At 40.1% G+C, this 23,359-nt stretch overlaps 2 protein-coding genes and 1 pseudogene across 10 annotated transcripts in view; all 3 read left to right on the top strand.

Moving 5' to 3' along the window:
- LOC109838619 (cytochrome P450 CYP71D312-like) lies at positions 2,329-13,913 on the top strand. The gene is given in 4 exon segments (XM_020407048.1): positions 2,329-3,147; positions 10,288-10,495; positions 10,498-10,854; positions 13,399-13,913. Coding segments are annotated over 4 exon segments (1,788 nt in total). The 5' UTR covers positions 2,329-2,439.
- LOC109838618 lies at positions 15,464-21,408 on the top strand (annotated as a pseudogene).
- LOC109837362 (RNA polymerase II subunit 5-mediating protein homolog) overlaps positions 22,058-23,359 on the top strand; it is a 14,600-nt gene continuing 13,298 nt past the window's right edge. For all 9 annotated transcript variants that reach the window (XR_002246245.1, XM_020405581.1, XM_020405577.1 and 6 more), the window contains exons 1-3: positions 22,058-22,354; positions 22,677-22,736; positions 22,823-22,990. Coding sequence is in view for 8 of the 9 variants with exons in the window: in XM_020405581.1 (XP_020261170.1) it covers positions 22,352-22,354; positions 22,677-22,736; positions 22,823-22,990 (231 nt within the window). In the remaining variant the exon portion in view is untranslated. The remainder of the gene's footprint in view (positions 22,355-22,676; positions 22,737-22,822; positions 22,991-23,359) is intronic.

Here is a 23,359-nt window from a genome sequence, read left to right as displayed (position 1 = left end):
ATTATCAATTTAAATAATCATGATATTCAACCACGTGCATTGCACGTGCATCTCAACTAGTAAATAAAAAAATGTCGTCTTCTCGCGCATGACAAGTGACGCCATAACTTCTTTGGCTTTGTTGAAAGGATTAATTAGACATTAGAACGATGAGGTGTGATAAATCCATAGCCGGCTTTTATTCTCTTGGTGATCAAATGAAAATCTCAATTATCTCTCTCATAGATTAATAGATATTATTGTGTCTGATCTTCTCGTCTTGGATTACTTATTTTGCAAAATTCCAAAGAAACTCAATTTTAGGAACTATGAGACGGTGAAAGTTTGTTTTCTAGCATAGAAACATGGCAGCTTGGCAATCTACGGTGCAAATTCTTAAAAGCCATACATATATACTTATATACTGCCGTCTTATGATTCCACCGTTGGCACCAAAGAAACCGAAACCAGTCGCTTTTAACAAGACCAATATTAATATATTATCCCCCAACTCTTGTTCGTCTCATTAAATATGCCAAATGAGAATCTATTAATCCAGCGATTTGAAGGGATTTACGAGTTATAAAAGAAGCATATGAAAAGTGATCTTCACTCATGAAATTGTTTCTTTTGTTTGGCAATGCATGGAAACATTTTTTGTTTTTAAAATAAATCCAAATAAGCTAGCTCGATTTGTTAATTGTTAGGGACTAATGAGCAAAGTGCCTATTTTCAAACTCCAAAAGAGAGTGATACCATAATAACATCAAACTTTTACCACAATCTCTATAAATTTAAAACATGCGTCATGGATAGGGGGGCAGAAGATAAAGTTGAATTAAACAGCTAAACTAGTCAAATTAATTACCAACTTCTCTCTTGGGGGTGGTGTGCGTGGAGCGGAAGCGGGACAACCAAACGTGCGTGCTTCGAGAACCAAACCAAAACAAACGCCGAGATAAAGGCCAAATAAATCAAAACAATGGCACAAATCCAAACACAATAATTTTACGTGGTTCGACAAATTACCTACGTCCACGGGGCAAGAAGGGGATTGAGTTTTCACTAATAGAGAAGAAGAGTACAAACTGAGATTACAAAACGCTCAAACCAAGCAACTAATCTCACCTTAAATCTCTTAGGCCCCGTTTGGCAAAGGGTTAAGGAAGAGGGGTTATAAAGAGAATGATTAATGTACTTAGCCCATTTGATAATCCGAATGACTAAATTATTAACCCGTTAAATAAGTTTTATTTTAGCCCTTAGGATCAATTTTAGTGTTTGAAAATAACAATGATTTTGACTATTTTCTTTATAATTAGAAGGGTTAACTCTTATTCCATCTAAATAGGAGTATTAGTAAACCCTTCATTTTGAGGGGTTAACTCATTTTAACCCCTCTAGAGGGGTTAACTTAACCATTCTATATTTTTTATGTTTGACAAATTATTGAGGGTTAACTCACTTTAACCCTTATATAGATTTGTTGTGTTTGGCAGGTTAAGAAGAGGTTAAGTCTCCTTAACCCCTCACTTAACCCTTTGCCAAACGGTACCTTAATCTCTCCAAATAAACTCTCAAACAATTGCTCAGAAAAACTCTCATTTTTCTGTGCTCCAAATATCCCCAAACCAATCTCCAAACAAAGCTAAAGAAACCTTAATTCGTATGTTTGTATTTATAGCAAACACCAAACCCAATAAGAACAGGAAACACAAAACATGCACTGACCCGATTGGCGGTCGACCGCCCAAAGCTCGCGGTTGACCGCGATCTAGCGACAGAGACCAAATTCGCCTACAGGGTCTCGCGGTCGACCGCGCCAAATCCAGACTTCTACTCTGCTTTGTGCACGTTCGCGGTCGACCGCACAGCACCCAAAACGACTCATGCGCCTCCAAACCTGTTCTGATCCAAAATTTCTCGTCGGTTCTACAGGGGTAGTAGGAAGAGAACATTCCACTTACACTGACGATTTGTTAAGGTGCTCATTACGATTGATGCGTGATTCAAAAATTAAGAGCTTTTAAATTGGTTAAGATAAATCTGATCCATTCTTTCGTGTTTTCTTGACGAAAACCTCTACTAGAATTGACTTGGTTTTTGTGGATTAAATTTTAATTACTAGTATATATGGATTTGTCACCTCCTCCCACTTCCGTACAACTAGAAAAATACAACGTCCTTCCCCTCCCCGGCCAGCTCCTATAATTAAACAGATCGAGAGACAACCACCACCATTTCACAAAAACCATGGAACTCCACTTCCCATCCTTCCCTCTTCTCTTCACCTTCCTCTCAATCCTCATCCTATACATCCTCACGAGCAACCACAACAAGGAGAAGAAAAAACTCCCCCCAGGCCCATGGAACCTCCCCATCATAGGAAACGCCCACCTCCTCGCCTACAAACCCCCTCACCGAACTCTCCGCGATCTCGCCACAAAGCACGGCCCCATCATGCACCTCAAGCTCGGACAGGTCGACTTCGTCGTCGTCTCCTCCCCCGACCTCGCCAAATCCGTCACCAAAACCAACGACATCAACTTCGCCTCTCGCCCCGAACTACTAACCACAAAAATCGCAGGTTATAAAACCACCAACCTCACTTTCGCCCCTTACGGCGCCTACTGGCGCCAGCTTCGGAAGATCTGCGTCCTCCATCTGTTATCAAGCAACCGCGTTCGGTCGTTCTACTCGCTCATGGAACAAGAGAGCGCAAATTTAGTCAAAGATATTTCGACGAGGAAAAGTTCGCCGGTGAACGTGACTAAGATGGTGGCGGCGATGGCGAACAGGGTTATATGTAGAGCTGTGTTTAGTATGGCTCGTGAAGACGCGGAGATGTTCCTGAAGACCGCGGAGGAGTTGATTGTGTTCGCTTCGAGTTTTAGGATGGTCGACATATTTCCTACTTCTAAGGTTGTGGATTTGATTAGCGTTCCGACAGTTAGATTGATAGAGAGGGTTCGTGGGCAAATGGATGGGATGTTGGATAGGGTGATAAGAGAGCATCAAGAGAAGAAGAAGAAGAAGAAGATGATGGGGTTAAAGGAGGGAGGAGGAGAGAGTAAGGATGAGGATTTGGTTGATGTTTTGCTCAGGGTTAGTGAGAGTGGGGAGCTTGAAGTGCCTATCACCATGGATAACATCAAAGCTACAATTATTGTGAGTAAATTAGTTTACCCTATTTCGTATAAAGGAATTAACTGTTTCTTGACATAAGTATGAAATATTTGCACATTTTAATGGGAAAAATTGTAAAATAGACCGTTTTTGCTAATTATTTAGCAAAATAGACCGTTTTGCTAAATAATTAGCAAAATAAACCTCTTTTTGGCCAACAGGCCAAAAAGAGGTCTATTTTGCAAAACAGCTCTAAATAATTAGCAAAATAAACCTCTTTTTGGCCAACAGGCCAAAAAGAGGTCTATTTTGCAAAACAGCTTAGAAAACATACGGACTAGTAGTCCCGTATGTTTTAATCACGGATTAGTAAAATTTTCTACTCAGAAAACATACGAGACTACTAGTCCCGTATGTTTTCTGAGTCACTAATCCGTAATTAGTTGGCTCTAAACATACGGGACTAGTAGTCCCGTATGTTTTCTGAGCCTTGTTTTTCAAAATCGACCTCTTTTTTTCAAAAGAGATCTATTTTACTAATTATTTTTCAAAGTGGTCTATTTCGCTATATATTTCATAAAAATGATCTATTTTGCAAATTTTCCCCATTTTAAGCTACCACTTTTCTAGCTAGCTAGCGTGGCAAGTAGAATATTTAATTAGGTTGAAAATGATATATTAATGCTTTAGACAATATTAGTTAATTGGCTTTTCAACTTTTCTAAGCTTACAAATATATAGATGAGAGAGAGCAAGAGAGAGGAGGAGGAGGAGGAGGAGGAGGATAAAAAACAGACATAGCACTCAGTTTAGTGTATTAATTAGGTGATACAGCCATGTAAAAGGAAATTAAGAACCTAATACAAATTGCTTAGAATTATGCCATCATATCATAGTATGAAGATTGACCAAAGAATCAAAATGCATTTTAGTGCAAAGAGGATCCAATCATCCCTACCTTTAACATTCATTAAACAGATAATATTTAGTCATGTAAGATTTATTATTATTATTATTATTATCTTGAACTATTGGCTTGACCACTACTCTGAAAGTCACTATTGTGATTTTGAACATCTTAGGTGGCTGAATATAATCCACTTAAATTGAAGTGGATGATAAGGATTATGGTAATTAGACTCTCTCTCACTTTCTAATAGGAGAGGACCTAGATCCCATCAATTATAACTTATCCATATCTATAATTAGTATTAATTAATTATTAATTAGAGAACTTACCTCTCGATTCTATGTATTATTCAAGTTTAAATATAATTTTCTATAGAATTAAAATAGCATGTTAGATATATTGAAAATATCTTCCCTTTCTTGTTGTATTACAATGAGATTACATGTCTATATATACATACATCAACCAGCTATAAAGGAAAGAAATAAAAAGGAAGAAAATCAATGGGAAATCAATGGGCAATCCCAAATATATTGCACAATCAATGGGGAATCAATGGGCAATCCCAAATATATTGCATAATCAATGGGAAATCAATGGGCAATCCCAAATATACGTTAACACCCCCCCTCAAACTCAAGATGGGCTAGTGGAGGCCAGCTTGAGTTTGTTAAGTAAATGACAGAATCGGCCAGGAAGATGAGCTTTAGTGAAAATGTCTGCAGGCTGATCTATTGAGGATATAGGAAGAAGTTGCAAGGTGCCACGCTGAAGATGTTGACGAACAAAATGACAATCATTCTCAATGTGTTTGGTGCGTTCGTGGAAAACATCATTATGAGCAATTTGAATTGCACTTCGATTGTCACAATGGAGAATGGTAGCAGAGGATTGTGGAACTCCCATATCCTCAAGTAACCAACGGAGCCAAAGTAATTCAGAAGTAGTATCAGCTAGGGCCCGATATTCAGATTCAGTACTTGATCGAGATGTGACAGTTTGCTTTTTACTTCTCCATGAAATGAGCGAGTCACCCAAGAAGAAGCAGTAACCAGTTGTGGAGCGACGATCAGTAGGATCACCAGCCCAATCAGCATCAGAATAGCCAGTTAAAATTAAGGACGAATGAGCAGAAAAATGAAGTCCATGAAGAAGAGTGCCTTTGACATATCTTAGAATACGAAGAACAGCAGTAAAGTGAATAGACCGAGGAGCAGCCATGAACTGACTGACAACATGCACAGCATAGGCGATATCAGGACGAGTCACGGTCAGATAAACAAGACTACCAACAAGCTGTCTATATAAAGTAGGATCAGGAAGAGGTGTGCCATCAAATGGTGTTAGCTTAACATTGGTATCCAATGGTGTTGAGGCAATATTTGAATCAGTGAGACCAGATCTGGAAAGCAAATCAGAAGCATATTTGGCTTGGGACAAATAGTAGCCATCTGAAGAAGAAGAGACTTCAAGCCCGAGAAAATAACTGAGTGGTCCCAAATTTTTCATCTCAAACTGTTGACTGAGGTAGTTTTGTAAGTCAGAGATGGCCACAGAATCATCACCTGTAATGATCATATCATCCACATAAAGTAACAACAGAACAATACCCTTCTCAGTACGACGGATAAATAAGGCCGAATCATGAGGGCTAGAAGCAAAACCAAAACGTGCAATAGTGGAACTGAATTTTGCAAACCATGCTCTCGGAGCTTGCTTAAGACCATATAAAGCTCTCCGAAGAAGACAAACTTTTTGTGGAGGATGAGAATAACCAGGAGGAGGATGCATGTAAACTTCCTCTTCCAAATCGCCGTTGAGAAAAGCATTTTTAACATCCATCTGAAGAAGGGGCCAATGTTTTACTGCAGCAACAGCTAAAAGACTACGAACAGAGGTTAAACGAGCAACAGGAGCAAATGTTTCTTCATAATCAATGCCATATTCCTGAGTATAGCCTTTAGCAACTAAACGAGCTTTATAACGCTCGACAGAACCATCAGACCGAGTTTTAATCTTGTAAACCCACTTACATCCGATAGGAGTTTTGCCTGAAGGAAGATCCACTAAATCCCAAGTATGTGTTTTCTCTAAGGCATGAAGTTCCTCAGACATTGCTTGCTGCCAGAGAGGATCAGTACTAGCCTCACGGTAAGAATGTGGTTCTTGTAAAGAAACAATAGCAGAAAAACAATGATAATCTTGAAGATGATGAGGAGATTCTCTTATCCGATTAGAGCGACGAAGAGGAGGTTCAGGATCATCAGTGGAGACAGATGCTGTAGATGTGGGTGCAGAGGTGGAAGGAGAATTATCAAGCTCAACTAAAGATTCTGTATCAGAGGAAGGGAATAACTCAATGGAAGGGTCAGTGAAGAATGGTTGAGAGGCGGAAAAAGAACTATGAAATTTAGACAGAGTGGAGAACATGGTATGCTCCCAAAAAGTGACATGACGAGAAATTCGTAACCGACCAGACATAGGATCCCAACACCGATATCCTTTGTGTTCTTGTCCATATCCAAGAAAACAACAAAGACGAGCCCGCGGTTCAAGTTTGGTATGTTCATGGGGGTTAAGAAGAACAAAACAAGCACAACCAAAAACTCTAAGATTTGAGTAATCAGGTGGTTTACCATATAATCGTTCAAAAGGAGACAGATTCTGAAGGACCGGAGTAGGAAGACGATTAATGGTGTAAACAGAGGTAAGTGCAGCCTCACCCCAAAATTTTTCAGGACAGGATGCTGAAAGAAGTTGAGCACGAACAGAATCTAAGATATGACGATGTTTACGTTCTGCACGACCATTTTGTTGGGAGGTATAAGGACATGATCTTTGAACAATAGTTCCCTGCTGTTTGAGAAACTGAAGAAGAGTAGAATCTTGATATTCCATGGCATTATCAGTACGAAAAATTTTGATACAGCAAGAAAATTGAGTTGTAATCATGGTAGCAAAATCAATATAAATTTGAGATAATTCAGATCTATGCTTAAGAAAATATATCCATGTAAATCTAGAATAATCATCAATGAATAAAACAAAGTATTTGTAACCATTCACAGTAGGAGTAGGAGCAGGACCCCAAATATCAGAATGAATCAAGCCAAAAGGAGTATCACATTTAGAGTTACTATGATTAAAAGATAAGGCAGGCTGTTTTGCGAGTTGACAATGTAAACAATCAAAAGACTCAAATTTGGAAAGACCTAAAGTTCCACTAGAAACTAAAGGACGAAGTTTACTAGCGGATGCATGACCAAGACGAAGATGCCACTGGTATATTAATGGAATGGTGGTGGAAGCAGAAATCGATCTGGGAGCAGAAACTTTAAGAGATGTGAGCTCAAATAATCGTCCCACCTTGCGCCCCGTGCCAATTATCTGTCCCGTTTGAAGATCCTGAACCTGACAACCATGGGGAGAGAAAAGAACAGTTAGACCAAGATCACATAATTGACCAACCGAGGCTAAGTTTAGGGATAATTTAGGGACACAATAAGTATCAGGAAGGTTTAGATTAGAGGTAGCTGCTGTTCCAATATGGGTAATAGACATACAATTACCATCAGCAGTTTGAATGGGTGGCAGAAATTTGCTAGAAGTTTTATTAGATAAGAGAGACATTTGAGAAGTCATATGATTGCAACAAGCAGAGTCAAGAAACCAAGAATCACCTGCAGTGACAGCTAATGCAGTGGAAGATGAAGGATTGGAGGATATCACCTGTCTGAGAAGAGCTTCGAGATCGCTAACATTAAGAACAGAGGAAGGGGACTCATCAGAAGGAGCAGTAACAGCAGCAGCAGAAGAACTAGCCTTAGAGAAAAACTTAGATTTTGTTGAAGTGCCTTGAGGACGAGGTGGACGGGTTGGACAATTTTCCAAAATATGACCATGTTTGTGACAGTATCTGCACTCAATAGTAGGGCAATTTGCAAATGTATGTCCAGTATTTCTACAATTCTTGCACAAAAATGAGCCAGATGCAGAACGTGGCCGAGTGATAGCAAGAGCAACTTCCGGTGAGGGAGATTTGATCAAACCAAGACGTGTTTCCTCAAATAAGATTTCTTTAACAGCAGCATCCAAAGAGGGTAAAGGATCACGATGCAACAGAGCAGCACGAACAGATTCATATTCAGGACGTAGAGCCATGAGAACCTGAATAAGGCGAAGATGATCATCACTGATATTAGCTTGTGCTAAGTGATTCCATATAGGCTGAATGACAGCAAGGAAGTCATTAACAGATTGTCCGGAGTCTTGTTTAAGACTGGCAAGAGTTGTGAGCAGTTGATAATAGTGTGCAAGACCTGTAGTTTTGTACCGATTGGACAAGAAATCCCAAATTTCTTTTGCAGTATCAAAATCAGCAAACTGGATATGAATGGCTGAAATAGAGGTGTTACATAACCAGGTAATTATCTGATGATTTTTGCTATCCCAATCTTCAAGACGTTCTGCATACTTGGTATTGTTTTCATCAACATCTCGGACTGGTTCAATAACATCGCGAGTAATAATGCGCCAAAGCTTGCGTCCAATTAAGAAGCTTTTCATTCGTTGAGACCATAGAGTATAATTAGAGCCATCCAAAATAACAGTAATAGGACGAAAGATTTCAGATTTCTCCATATCAACAAACCCCAAAGAAGAACCAAACATAAGAGAACTAAAACCCACAAAAGTCACACTTTTATGTATGACAGTTGAGAAGGAGAGCAGATCTGATCGGTTCTGGGCGACGGGAAGCGAGGATCTGACCGGAGGAGGCGACGGAAGGCGCGGATCTGGACGGAAAAGTTCGCTGGCGACCGGTTGAGCGGCGAAGCCCTGTCTCAGAGGCGGGATCGGGTTCGAGCTCGGTGGTGGTCGAACGGAGGTCTCGGCGGTCGGGCGGCGGTTCGCCGGCGACGCGAAGAGGGCACGAGAGGAGAGAGAGAAGATAGAGGTTGGTGATCTGATTTAAGAGCAGAGCTCTGATACCATGTTAGATATATTGAAAATATCTTCCCTTTCTTGTTGTATTACAATGAGATTACATGTCTATATATACATACATCAACCAGCTATAAAGGAAAGAAATAAAAAGGAAGAAAATCAATGGGGAATCAATGGGCAATCCCAAATATATTGCACAATCAATGGGGAATCAATGGGCAATCCCAAATATATTGCATAATCAATGGGAAATCAATGGGCAATCCCAAATATACGTTAACATAGCATATATATATATTTTCCTTATAATGTTAGACAGCCAAATAGGGTTTGGTAGATCCAATTAATACATTTGGTCCTTGGTAACAATCTCTCCTTCCTCGTCTATAATTTGACATTTAATTGTATAGTACTGCAAAACTTTGTCATATATTCATGGAGCCTACTTAGCGGTCGACTTCATTTGGATGGAAAAATAAAAACTTAGATGATTAAAGATCACTAATAAAAGTCGACGTTGACAATATTAAGTATATACTATTGCTCGCTTTAAGTAGTCATATTTATATTGTAGCCTTGTAAATAAATCCCATGTTAAGTTAAAAAATGCAGGTTGAGCATATATTTTGCGTTATTATTATATTTAAAGACATATATATAATTATGCATCTTAATCTTTAACTGAAAAGATTTTATTATATTATATTAGGAAACCCCCGGAGTGTTAATCATAATTCTCACTAGCTAGTGGCTAAAATCACGCAGGGGAATATTTTTTATCAGTGAAAAATATGTTTCTATATTTCAACAATGTAATATTCAACATCAAAACAATATATGGATTCGGATCCTCTCCACTACAAAAAAAATAGTAGAGGGACCACTACATAATCACAACCATTGATTATCTAGTTGATGGTTATGATTTTTTTTTTAGTGCAAATTAGGAATGAGTGTAATACACGAGGGTATGGTAAGTGTTAGATTTAAATTGTATCATAACCGCCTACTAAATAATCAACGTTTGAGATTAAAAGTAATGGTTTCTCCACTACTTTTTTGTAGTAGAGAGGATCCAAATCCAACAATATGGATTCGGATCCTCTCCACTACAAAAAAAATAGTGGAGGGACCACTACATAATCATAGCCATTGATTATCTAGTTGATGGTTATGATTTTTTCTTTTAGTGCAAATTAGGAATGAGTGTAATACACGAGGGTATGGTAAGTGTTAGATTTAAATTGTATCATAACCGCCTACTAAATAATCAACGTTTGAGATCACAAAACTCACTTAATTACCTTCGGCCAATTCATACGCAGGACATGTTCTTCGCAGGAACAGACACAACGTCATCCCTCCTGGAATGGGCAATGTCAGAGCTATGCAAGAATCCCGACACCATGCAAAAATGCAAACAAGAGCTCGATCAAGTCCTAAACAGCAAACACAAAATACAAGAAAAAGACCTCCTCAACCTCCACTACCTAAAACTAGTGATCAAGGAGACCCTGCGGCTCCACCCTCCGGTCGCCGCGAGCCCTGCGACATCGACGGCTTCCACATCACCGAAGGGACCAGGGTCGCTGTCAACGTGTGGGCGATGGGGAGGGACAAAGGAATCTGGGGGGACGACGCGGAGAGCTTTAGGCCGGAGAGGTTCGAGGAGAGTTCAGTTGATTTTGGAGGGGGGAGCTTCGAGTTCTTGCCGTTTGGCGCGGGGAGAAGGATGTGCCCTGCGATCGGGTTCGGGTTGGCGACGGTGGAGATTGCGTTGGCTCACTTGGTTCACTGTTTCGATTGGGAAGTTGTGGATGGGGAGGAGTTGGACATGAGGGAGGCGATTAGGCCGACGTTGAGGAGGGAGGAGGAGTTGGTTTTGGCTGCAAGTGCGTCCGGGTCTGCTGCAGCTTGGCTGATCAATTGAACGGGTGATGTGTAATCTTGAATTTGTTTACGGAGTCGTACATTTCAGATATATAAGAGGGTGATTGATATATGTGAATGTGTAGCTGTTTGCCGTTCAACATTGTAGTAATATTATGATTTTATAAATAATTTAATATGTAACTATTTTGTTATGATGAATTGTTTCAATAATAAATGGGTTCGATATGTAGACTAGCTACAACTACGTCTACTTGTACGTTGGTGTTTGGAAAAGTTCGTACGGCCACAGTCAGTATATTCGTATGGCTTTGGATCCTTTCCGTTTAGGGCCTGTTTGTTTGGCCAAAAAAACAGAGAAAACAAGGAAATGAAATCTAAAGTGGGTGCCACCTCAGATTTTGGTTTCCACTATTTTCCATTTCATCTGTTTGGATTGCCAACACTTTTTGAGAAATAGGGCTGTGAAATGAGTGTCCACGTCATTTTTTTCACGAAATGTGTTTTCAGCCCAAAATGAGCTGAAAACAGATGGAAATGTCACTTCGGCGATTTTTTAAATGGTCGGCAGCCGGATCGAAGCGACGATCTGCTGAAGAGGGTTTCCTCTTTTTCCTTCTTTTGTGGTTAGCTTCACCGCCATTGACTGTTCCTCTTCTTCGACTCTTCGCCATAGCTCTGCTCCTTGTTTCGCAATTTATTTTGCTACAACTTTGGATCTGAAGATGGCGATTTCTTAGCTTCATCCCCCGTTGCTGGGCAGCTGCTCTAGATCTAGCAGAAGAGGTAGTTTCCTCTTGTCCTTGTTCTGTGTAGGGAGATCTAGCAGAAGGGGAAAGTCCCTCTTGAGCTGATCCGTGATTATTGCAAATACTTGGGGTTTCGCTCACCCAAAAAGCAACGAGGTTCGATCTCTCTTTCTCGTTCTTTTCCTTTGCAGCAAAAGCAGTCTGGTTGAATGATTTAGAACATGCAGCTGTAAGATCTTGAATTGCTTTGGTTCAGACGCTAATATTTGGCTTTTGACTGTTAATTTTGGGTTTCGACGCTGATAGTTGGTTTTTGAAAACAATATTTGGGTTTCGACGCTGATAGTTGGTTTTCATTAGTCGATCTTAGCAACAGAGGTTCAAAAGCAGTTGCATGCCTCGTATTTTTGGTTGTTAGATTATTTTTTAATTATGGGTATAACCTTCACTTTTTTGGGTTGGCCACTTCGAAAGAAGGTCTTCATTTTCTGTAATTTGGAGGTTTAACTTTGTAGTAGATCTTCATTTCATTGCAATATCCTAAAATGCATTGATCCTCAAAAGCTGTAGGTTCTCATTTGTGCGTAAAACTTGATCCTCTCTTTTGGTCGAACTGATGGCTCCATTTGTGATGTTTTGACACCCATTATCACTTGTCTATTTCTGCTCTTAACCCCAGTAATTAGCATGCATGCATAGTTTAGCCTTGTTAAGCAACCTATTTCCATATCTACTGTAATTGAAAGTTTGAGAAATGAGTATTATCAAGTCCAAAGCAGTCCTATAGAATTTTTAAAACGTGTTTATTACGCTTCTTTTTGGTTTGTTTGTATAATTCTAATTTCTTAGCACTAATTTATAGATGGATGGTGATTATGTTGATGAAGAGAGTGTTATAAGAATGTGTGCCGGGGCTGCATTTTCTATCATTGTTCTAGTTGTCACTTTTTTGGCCAGAATGAAGTCTCGCCGCAGATCGATACGATCTGGCCGAAGTGCAGAGAGACTAAGGCATAAAAAGACTAGGGCAGAGTTGATGAGTCGTATCCATCACGGGTTTAGTGATACCTGTCAAAACTTTGTAAGAATACGATCGGGTGCTTTTATTAAACTAGCAAAGATAATGAGGACAAGTCATCTCCTAAAGGACACAAGATTTATTACTATAGAGGAGCAGCTAGCTATAACGTTGAATATATTGGGGCATAAATCCAAAAATCGTATGATGAGAACGCAATTTATACGATCAGGGGAGACAGTTAGTTTATACTTTAACAGAGTATTGCAAGCAATTTCATGCATACAAGGCCGATATATGAAACAAGCACCAAATGAAGTGCCTCAGGAAATCCAAACCAATACATCTTTCTATCCCTTTTTCAAGGTATAACAACTACTCTACCTATTAGCGTAACTAAATCTCTTAACTACGCAATCATCTTATTAACATAGCAATTGGAACTATATAGGATTGCATAGGTATGATAGATGGGACACATGTGGACGCTATGCTACCTGCCTCACTTGTCCCGCGTTTCAGAGGGCGCAAAGGTGTCACACAAAATATTCTTGCCGCTTGCACACCAAACAAAATGTTTACCTACGTTTTAGCTGGGTGGGAGGGGTCGGCTAACGATTATAGAATCCTTTAAGATGCTTTATCTAGACCACAACCTTATGGATTACGGGTGTACACTGGTAACAATCTCATCCATCATAAGTAAATGGTAACTAACAAACAATCCGCACTAATATTTTTCTATGTCATCTCTCATTAAAATACTTTGTATTATGTAGGTAAATACTACTTGTGTGATGCGGGGTACACAACCCAGCCGAGTTTTATATCCCCGTATAGGGGTGTCCGTTATCATCTCAAGGAATTTACGGGGAGAACACCTCAAAATAGGAGGGAGTTATTCAATCTTAGGCATTCCTCTTTGAGGTCAAGGATTGAAGCTACATTTGGTATATTGAAGAATCGTTTCAAGATTCTTACGGCAAAACCCCACTACCCCTTCAAGACTCAAGTGAACATTGTCTTGGCATGCACGGTTCTCCATAACTACATTGCAACAGTGGACCCAAACGATGACTTGTTGAATGAGGATATCGACATTTGTGAGGATGATACTGAAGAGGCAATTAATGCAGGATGTGGCGTTATTGATTTCTCGCAGTCCCAAACAGTCAGAGAACAAGGTGCCTCTAAGGATGAGTGGAGATATCGCAGAGATCAAATCGCTCTGGACATGTGGACTGACTATTGTTGTAAATACCGAAATGGTGACATGGCTGAGTCTGCGGTGTGATTTGCTACAATTCCCTTCAGTTGCTAGTAGTTTATTATGATCTTGAACATTGTAACATATATCGTACTTTGTTCTCGTTGCTACATTATTCTGAGTTGGTTATTACCAAAAGTGTGACTTATTTACTGGGTCTCTAAACATTCTGTAATACGTTAATGTGATGGCTACTCTGTATTCCTCTTTTATGTCATGTACGATCATTGGAATTTTTAGGGCTGCTTGTATGCTGCTTTCCTGTGACTCATCCCACCTGTTGCTCTATTGCATTAGCATAGCAATTTAACAGTATCATCTTTTTCTTATTTTTGTGCCTAACATATGAATTGCTGAACTATAGGAAATGGCTGATAATCCAAACAATGATGGGAATGATTTGGCCAACGTGAGGACCACCACTCACTCCCCACCAGCTATTAGCCAACAGCCCTCTCCTGCATTTCCGGCTAGCAGTGGGTTCAATCACCCCTTCAATCCCATATTCCAGCCATCCTCCCCTTATGTGCAATCACCCTCTGTTTTTCCAAATGTCCCGCATACCGATGGTAACTACTTCCCTATGCCTCACCCCCTTTCATCTTACATGCACATTCTCAGTAACGCCCCATCTTTGCCACAACCATTTCAAGGCTCCAATTCCACTGGATACTTTCATTCTCCAACTAGTATTACCAGGACTACTTCTGATTCAGGTAGCAATAAAAGGTTGGAAAGGGATGAAGTAGTAGCCACTTCAGCTAGTTCACCCAAAAAGCATAAGGCTGTTGCCCACAAGAAATGAAAATCCCCACTTGTTGAAGCGGCTTCCCATGTGTCCCCAACCAGATGGTGGACCCTACCCACGATGACGTGCTCATACCCTTTCTAGCCAATTTGGCAAGGTCTGGTCTTAAACCAGATAAGAACTTTAAGCACCATGCATTTGTAATGGCGGCCGCTGAAGTAAACAAGCAATTTGGTACATCATTTGCAACCAAGAGTGTTGTCAACCATATGAAAACAATACGTTCTTGGTTTCAAGACATGCAGGCTGCTCGTAACATCAGTGGTGCAGGTTGGGATGATGAAACACAAACAATCATGTTGGATCCCGAGAGTTTTAACATCAGTGGTGCAGGTTGGGATGATGAAACACAAACAATCATGTTGGACCCCGAGAGTTTTGACACATGGAATGAGGTAAATGAAGCGTGTATATCTTCAAAATGGTTTGTTTAAATAACAAATAATTCCACTTATGTATACTAAAGTGGATATTGATTACATGCAGGATAAAAATAAGAGTAGGCTTAAAGATTACATAAATAAGCCGCTGAGACACTATGAGAACCTAGCTGTCATCTGTGGGGATGATCAAGCAAGAGGTAACTTCGCCAAGGCCTCCATGGAGAAATTTGGGGGCAACGATGCAATCAACATTGGAGACGATGACTATGGACAAAATGTTAGCATGCCTGTGCCTCAGAAGTCCCAACCCACGATTAATTTTTAGATGAAGATAATCAATCACAAACCAACAATGAGAAAGCCTCCAGCAAGGACCTTCCAAAAAAATGTCATCCGTGAAAGGTCGTGCGAAGAAGACAGACCTTGGTCGTGACATCATGCAACAGATGGTTGATGAAGTTAAACACTTTTCCTCATCCCTCAACCTTGTTAATCAGCACTGGTCTGAGAAATTGTCAACATCCATCTTCAGACACAAAGACTCTTACCCTATAGAAGTCCTTGAGCACTTTTATGATACGACATTTGAAAATGAAACCAAAGCGAGGCATTTTATAGGTAAGAGTGACTATGGACAAAGGGCTTTGTTGGACAATTTCATGAAGATGCAAGGGGGGGGGAAGGTAGTTTCAGCACTGGTGCTTTTATACTTGTTCCTCTTGCATGTTGTTGTACGTGCTGATTGGTTATATATTTTGCAGGAACGGTGTGTAGATAGCTACTACCATATTTATTTTGCACGGGAAAAGACCATGAAGCTATTATGTTGTTTAAACTTCTAGATCTGGTATGTTTGTAATATCATTAACAGCCCGCAGATTCATGCCCTACAAAGGCATAGTATTGTTCCTCTTTTGACACATTGCCATACGTTATTGTGTTTCTCTATGCCTATTGATGTTCTGTGGTCTTTTGAATTGAGGCTTCACCCATTGTGACTCATGGCTGGTTTTCGAATGTGGTAAACAACCAGCTGACACATGCGTAATGTTGAGTTGGGCTTGTTTCTGATATTCTGACCCAGCAATTACTGCAAACAATGATTTGGCAAGGCAGTTGCCCACCTCCAATTTTTGAGCTAAGAGTAAAGACTATCGGGCATGCAGCCAACTTTGTCATGCACTCGTTTGCTGATGACGAATATATGATGAAGTAGGGTCCTATTTGAGCCAAAAAACTTGATCCTCTCTTAACACCTCACTGCTGATTATTTGGACAATTTTGACTCACCTTATCAGCTCATGCTTTTGAAAATTATTAGCAGCTTTTGACTCACCTTATCAGCTGATTATTTTTGTACACAGTGCTGATTATTTGTGAGTTTTGTCACCATCTTTTCCAGAGCTGCAGGTCATTAACAAGAGTTGAACGTTCTAGGTAATGTTTTAGAATATGTTGTTGAAATTGATGGGATCAGGTAACGTAGCATGTGATGATTTCTTGTGCTCTTTTTTGACTGCTTTGTTCTTGTGTGTTACTCATTTGCCTCATTGCTGCTGGAAACCCATAGTTTTTGCTGATTTTTTGTAATCTTTCAGTGGGTTAAACAATGAAGCTTTGGCCTCTCCTTGGATTTTCTGGTTTGCTCAGGCCTGTTTGGTACATTTCTGAAAAAATTGGGAAAACATATATATAGAATTGAAATGATTTCTTGTGCTCTTTGTTGACTGTTTTGTTCTTGTGTGGTACTCATTTGCCTCACTGCTGCTGGAAACCCACAGTTTCTGTCATGATTTTTTGTAATCTTTCAGTGGGTTAAACAATGAAGCTTTGGCCTCTTCTTGGATTTTCTGGTTTGATCAGGCCTGTTTGGTACATTTCTGAAAAAATTGGGAAAACAGATATATAGAATTGAAATGATATATTGTGCTCTTTGTTGACTGTTTTGTTCTTGTGTGGTACTCATTTGCCTCACTGCTGCTGGAAACCCATAGTTTTTACTGATTTTTTGTAATCTTTCAGTGGGTTAAACAATGTAGCTTTGGCCTTTCATCTTGGATTTTTGGTTTTGCACAGTCCCTATTTGTGCAGTGATGAAATATCATGGTTTCTGATATTCTAAACCAGAATTTAATGCATGCGATGATATGGCGAGACAGTCCAAACTGTGGAATGCAGCCAACATTGTATGCAATAGATAGATGGTGATGAATATATGATGAAGTTGACGTTTACTTGAGCACAATTATTCAACGTTCAAGACTTGTTGGATATATGACAAAGTAGACAATTCCATTTCTATGAAGTATTGGAATTGCCTTGGTTTCTTGACAAACGAAAATGTTGAATTGCATTATAACTTGTAACCAGAATGTTTACACAAGACAGTTACATGCTATTTCAATGTGCAGATTACAATGTTTACAAGAACAAAGAAAATACTGAATATTCCTAAAACTTGAATACATTTTTTCAAATAATCAACTTGTTGCATTGCATGCTTCAATTCTCGTCGCAAATACATTGTTTCCATCTCTTTTAATTCGGATACCGATTGAATAGTGGATTCCTCTTTACTGGTTTCACTCTTTTTGATTTCCTGTTCTTCTTCGGCCCACCTGAAGAATTTGCATGCTCTATTTGGGTATTTGGCACATCCCCAAAAATATTTGCCCTTGTTCGAACCTATTTTGCACTGCTTCAAAGGTGTTGGTATATTGCATAAGCATTTCATCTCAGGAGATTTGTTCTTACCTCTTTGGGCAGCAGCCATGACCAAGCAATGGCATGGAACAAGGGCAATCCGGAATTTTTTTTGAAGCAGCCTCCAGGATAGACAAGTGTGACTTCTTCTGGAGCTTCTGGCTTTGTTTGCAACTGTAAACCCCCACCCTTCCCCCCCCTTCCACACTATATAGCTGTTCTCATGTTTTGAACCCAGCAGGCGTTGTTGGAGGTTTTTAAAAGATGACCGTTGTTGCCTACTAGCCGTTGAGAGCTGTCTTGTGTGTTGATGTTTGGGAGCGGTAAGCTCACCAAGGCTTTGGCAGTTATGTGCTGATCAGTCTGGGTTGTTTGTGCATAACAAACACAGGAAATGGAAATCTAATTGTTGGGCTCATTTCTTGTTTTCAAAGTGGTGAAACAAACATGTGAAAGCAATTTCATACATTTCAATCCCCTCATTTCACTGTTAAACAAACAAAATAAAAGAAAATGGGGTAACAAATTAGAAATGTTTTGAAATCATTTCATTTCTATATTTCTGTTTTCTCAATTTTTTCAGAAATGTACCAAACAGGCCCTTATAAAAAAAGTAGCCGAAAAATCATTACTAATTAGATGGATTGGAATTTAGAAGAGCAAGAAGTACAAGCAAATGAAATTATGAGAAGTATGACTGGTGTCATACTTTGAATGAATCGCGGTCGTCTGCTAACATTAATTAAATAATAAAGAAAAATTAAGTAAAAACAGTTTAAAAACAGTGCTGATAGTGTACAGGATTCAAATTTGTATATTATGAACGCAGATTATATAATTATAAAAAAATTTAGCTAACATTATGATCTAGACGCAGAAATCTAACTATAATATGAATGAGCCTCCCCAGCGGCTCTCGCCGCCATTCTCCGCGCGTCGTCGACAAGCCCTCAATCTCCTCAATGGAACTCGCGCCATCGCGACGCTCGCCGTCCGGAAACCTCAGGAGGCCCTCTCGCCATTCTGCCTCTTCCGCCGCATTTCCCTCGCCCCCGACGCTCGCACCCTCCTCCCGCCTCAGTCCGCGCCGCTCCCCTCACTCCCTCCGGCGCCAGCTCCAGCCTCCTCCGCCCTCCGCCTCGGGCCACCCGTACTCTTCGTCGCCTCCCTCCCTCGTCGACATGATACTCCAAGTGGCTCGCCGGTCGCCGACGCCCGCAGGTGTTTCGACGATCTCCAACCGAAACGGGCGTCGTCTAGCACCTCTCTCTGTTCACGGCTACATTGCAACTCGCTGCTTACATGAGCGCGTTTTCATGTTTTAAAAGAACTGTTTGCCGATCTCGGGTGGCGGAGAAACTGGACTCCCCCCGGGCAGGCGATGGTCTCTGCTTAAGCCGGCGAGCTCGAGGGTCCAGGGGGAAAACTGGTTAGGTGGGGCCCTACGCGGCCTGGCGGTGAAGGCGGCGGCTCGAGGGGGAGGTTTCCGTGGGAATACTTAATGGATGCGTCCGCCGCAAGGGAGGGGGTGTGGGGGTGAGTAGGAAGGTGTTCTGATGAATGGAGGAGAGGGACGTGGTGAGTGGAACACGATGGTTGCGTTTACTGCGCAGGAAATGGGCTGGGCGCGGGAGGCGGCTGGATGGTGTATACGCGAATCGATGAGGGGAGGGAGAGGGACTAAGCATAATGCAGTGACGTTGTCGGCTGTGCTGCTTGCTTGCGCGCATGCGGGTGCGCTGCAGGTTGGGAAGTGCGTACATGATCAGGTGATTATTAGCCTAGTTTTGTTCACAATTATAATCTTTTCTCCAGTATTATTATTGTTATTAAGATATAAATTTATAAGTGAAAAGTATTTTTATGATTGTATCATAGTAAGTACATGTGGGGCTACTTAATTGTAACGCAATTTGCGAATGGTAGATACTTTCTGGTGCACTAAAAATTTAGCTGTTCTTGATAGAAACCGTGAATTGTAATCCTTTAACTTTACCCCCAATCTAAAGGAGAGCTCAACAGGGAAATACGTAAATCTAGTTTCTAAAACAACATATACATTGGAAAAACAAAATGATTATTAATCCAGTCTCTAAAAATGTCTAATTTCATTGCTGGTCTGCTCGGATATTTGCTTGTCTTTCAGACTGAGTCTGTGTATAATCATTTGGTTTTTACATATGGATATTTTGTACGCATACTGTAACCACAATTGTTTTCATTTTGTAGTTTATATTCTGACTTGTGTCAAACTAGGAGGGCATCCTTTTCTTGTATCTGGACTTCATTAAATCCTTCTTAATGAACGTGTATGTTTTTCATATGAACATCATTTGATGTTTTCAACAGGTGATTAGAATGGGGCTCGAAGAAAACGTGTATGTTGGCACATCAGTGGTCGACATGTACTGCAAATGTGGAAGAGTCGAGATGGCAAGAAAAGCTTTCAATCGCATGAATGTCAAGAACATTAAATCATGGTCTGCCATGGTTGCAGGCTATGGCATGCATGGCCGAGGAAAAGAAGCCCTCGATGTCTTCACCGAAATGTTGAAATCAGGAGTTAAACCAAACCACATTACTTTCGTCTCTGTCCTTGCTGCCTGTAGCCACTCTGGACTTGTCAACGAGGGTCGATTCTGGTTCAAATCAATGAAACAGGATTATGAAATAGACCCTGGGGTCGAACACTATGGTTGTATTGTGGACCTCCTTGGTCGTGCGGGATGTCTTGATGAAGCCTATAGTCTGATTGAAGAAATGAGAATTATGCCTGATTTTGTCGTCTGGGGTGCTCTCCTCAGTGCGTGTCGTACATACAAAAATGTCGAGCTCGGAGAGATTGCTGCAAACAAGTTATTCGAATTAGACCCGAAGAACAGTGGGTATTACGTTTTGCTGTCGAATATCTATGCTGATGCTGGAAGATGGAAAGATGTTGAAAGAATGAGAGTCGTTATCAAGAACAAAGGAATCGTGAAACAACCTGGGTATAGTCTGGTTGAGCTCAAGGGGAAGAGTCATTTGTTTATGATTGGCGATAGAAGGCATCCGAGACATAAAGAGATATATGATTATTTGGAGAAGCTTAGGGTTAGAATGCAAGAAGCTGGGTATGTTCCTGACACTGGGTCTGTGCTTCATGATGTCGATGAAGAGGAGAAGGAGACGGTGTTGAGAGTTCATAGCGAGAAGTTGGCTGTGGCTTTCGTAATTTTGAATACAGTTCCAGGATCGTCGATCTTGATCATCAAGAATCTTCGCGTGTGCAGCGATTGCCATTCGGCGATCAAGCTGATTGCGAAGCTTGAGGGACGAGAGATCGTCATTAGGGATTCACATAGGTTTCATCATTTCAGGGACGGGCAATGTTCCTGCGCTGATTACTGGTAGCATTCAATGGAAATGTGATCAGAATGATAACTTATGATTGATACAATTGTAGAGTTCATGGAAGTTTCGTACTGAGCCTCTGGTTATGACATTGCAGTGGTAAAACAAAGGAAAGCAGGATGTGTGAAAGAAGGAAAATCAATTTTTTTAAGCCTATGCAACCTGTACACTTATGTACATTTGAAGTATTGATTTAAGTCTCAACTTAATACAGAATGAGGGTAATAAAACGGAATGCCCATGGATAACAAGCAGTTGTGATGGCTATTTACAAGATTTTGAACCCTTTTCAACATCTGTTGGTTTAATTTCCAGTAAACCTTTCAGGGGCATAAACATATAAATATACTTCTAGTTTCTCAAGAAAAAATGTTGACAGCTAGATTTCTCATAGAAAATCTACTGACGTTCATGAATAAGTTAATCAGCATATGATTGTGACTTCTAGTGAAGCTGAATTTTAAAAAAAATGAAGGAAAAATTTAACTATTATTTTCTAGCTAGTAATTGTAATGTTCAAATCCTAATATTCTTTTAGTTAGAATTCAATTATTATAATTTTCTAGCCAAAGTTGAAGTCAATCCAAATTCAATTAGGATGACTTGAATTCTTACCACGCAAGTCATATTCAAGTCAAAAAACGATTTTTTTTTTTGTGATAAATGATAATGAGGAGACCAGGAACCGAGTCCAAGATAGTGTAAAACAGAGAGTTAAGTTTAACGGAATGTTTTCCCCAACCCACACTGCAGTTTGAAGGCTAATTTGAAGCAAGTTGTATGAATTAAGGGGCTAAAAAACAATTTCAATATTGTGAGGGGCTCATTTAAAAATAAGAGTGCATATATCTAAAATCCGAAAAACCCACAAATTTACAGACCAATTAGCACTGGAGCCTTTCAAAACAAATTTTGTTTCTTCGGAAAAAGCGAGAACCTCCCCAAAACCCTAGTCTCTAGAGAGCGAGAGAGAATCATGGTGGGTTCCGGTCCGGATAAGGCTACGGTCACCCCCCTTGGCTCTCTATTCCCGTCGGAGAAGCTCAAAGGCATCGGAGCGCATCAAAGCCGCCATCGCCGACCGCCGCGGAGAAATCGATCGCCTCCAAACCTTCGTCGCCGACAACTCAGCCCTAAAGAGCTCGTCGCCAACTCCCCGACGAAATCTCCACGAAATCATGGTACAAAAAATTCCATTCTTTTGCCAAAATACCCCTACCTTCAGCTTTTCAAAGTTTAACTTTAGCAAAATGTTGTAGTAGTAACCACGAACGAAGACCACTGCTCTAATATTTCCATAAGATTTTTTGATTTTTTGTCATCAGCATCCCCTATGCTAATTGGATCCCCCCCCCCCCCCCACCCCCAGTATTTGACCTTTAGACGTGTAGAAATTCTCGTGTAATTTCTATTTGGTGAATAGTTGTTACATTTCTAGTTCCAAAAAAAAAAAAAACTCTTGAAAGTTGGGATTTTCACCTTTTAAAGCTGGTTGTTGCTCAGGTTCCATTTGGGAGTGCAGCATTTTTCCCAGGCCGACTAATCCATACAAATGAGTTCTTGGTAACATCTTTACCTCTTCTCATTTAGTCTTTTAGGGGTTGTTTACTCTTATATACTAATTCTGTTAGGGATTTTTATGGCTATAGGTATTATTAGGAGATGCATACTATGCAGAGAGAACATCGAAGCAAACAGTGGAGATTTTGAAGAGGAGAGAAAAGACTTTGGAATCTCAAATGGGGGCTTTAAAAGCCAGTCTATTGGATTTAGAAACAGAGGCTAAGTTTTTCAATTCCACTGCTGCCGAGGCTGAAGTAAGGCATTCTTCAATGAGTTCTTTTCATGTATAACTCTATGAGTAAAGTCAACTTTGCAGTATTTCTTGATTTAAAATTTAGTGGGTCTATTCAGTTACATATGTTCTGTGTTTGTGAGCTGAGTTCATACATGGAATTAAGATAGTTTGCCACCGGATGATTTTAATAGGATGGCAAATTGAAAAATGAAATTGTTGAATAGTAGACTAGTAGTTCTTTCTGGATTATATCATTGACCAGTAAGAGTGTTCATGCTGTACTTGTTAGTTCCAGGTGTGACATGAAAAATGAAGGGTTAGAATTATGACTTTAGGTGATAATGTGCATTTAATATTCCCACTTTTGCTATTCTATTTGATCCTACAG

Source organism: Asparagus officinalis, chromosome 4 (genome assembly GCF_001876935.1).
Source record: "Asparagus officinalis chromosome 4, Aspof.V1, whole genome shotgun sequence".
Classification (NCBI taxonomy): domain Eukaryota; kingdom Viridiplantae; phylum Streptophyta; class Magnoliopsida; order Asparagales; family Asparagaceae; genus Asparagus; species Asparagus officinalis.
Note: the sequence above shows the minus strand (reverse complement) of the source record. Positions and strands in the feature narration are given on the sequence as shown.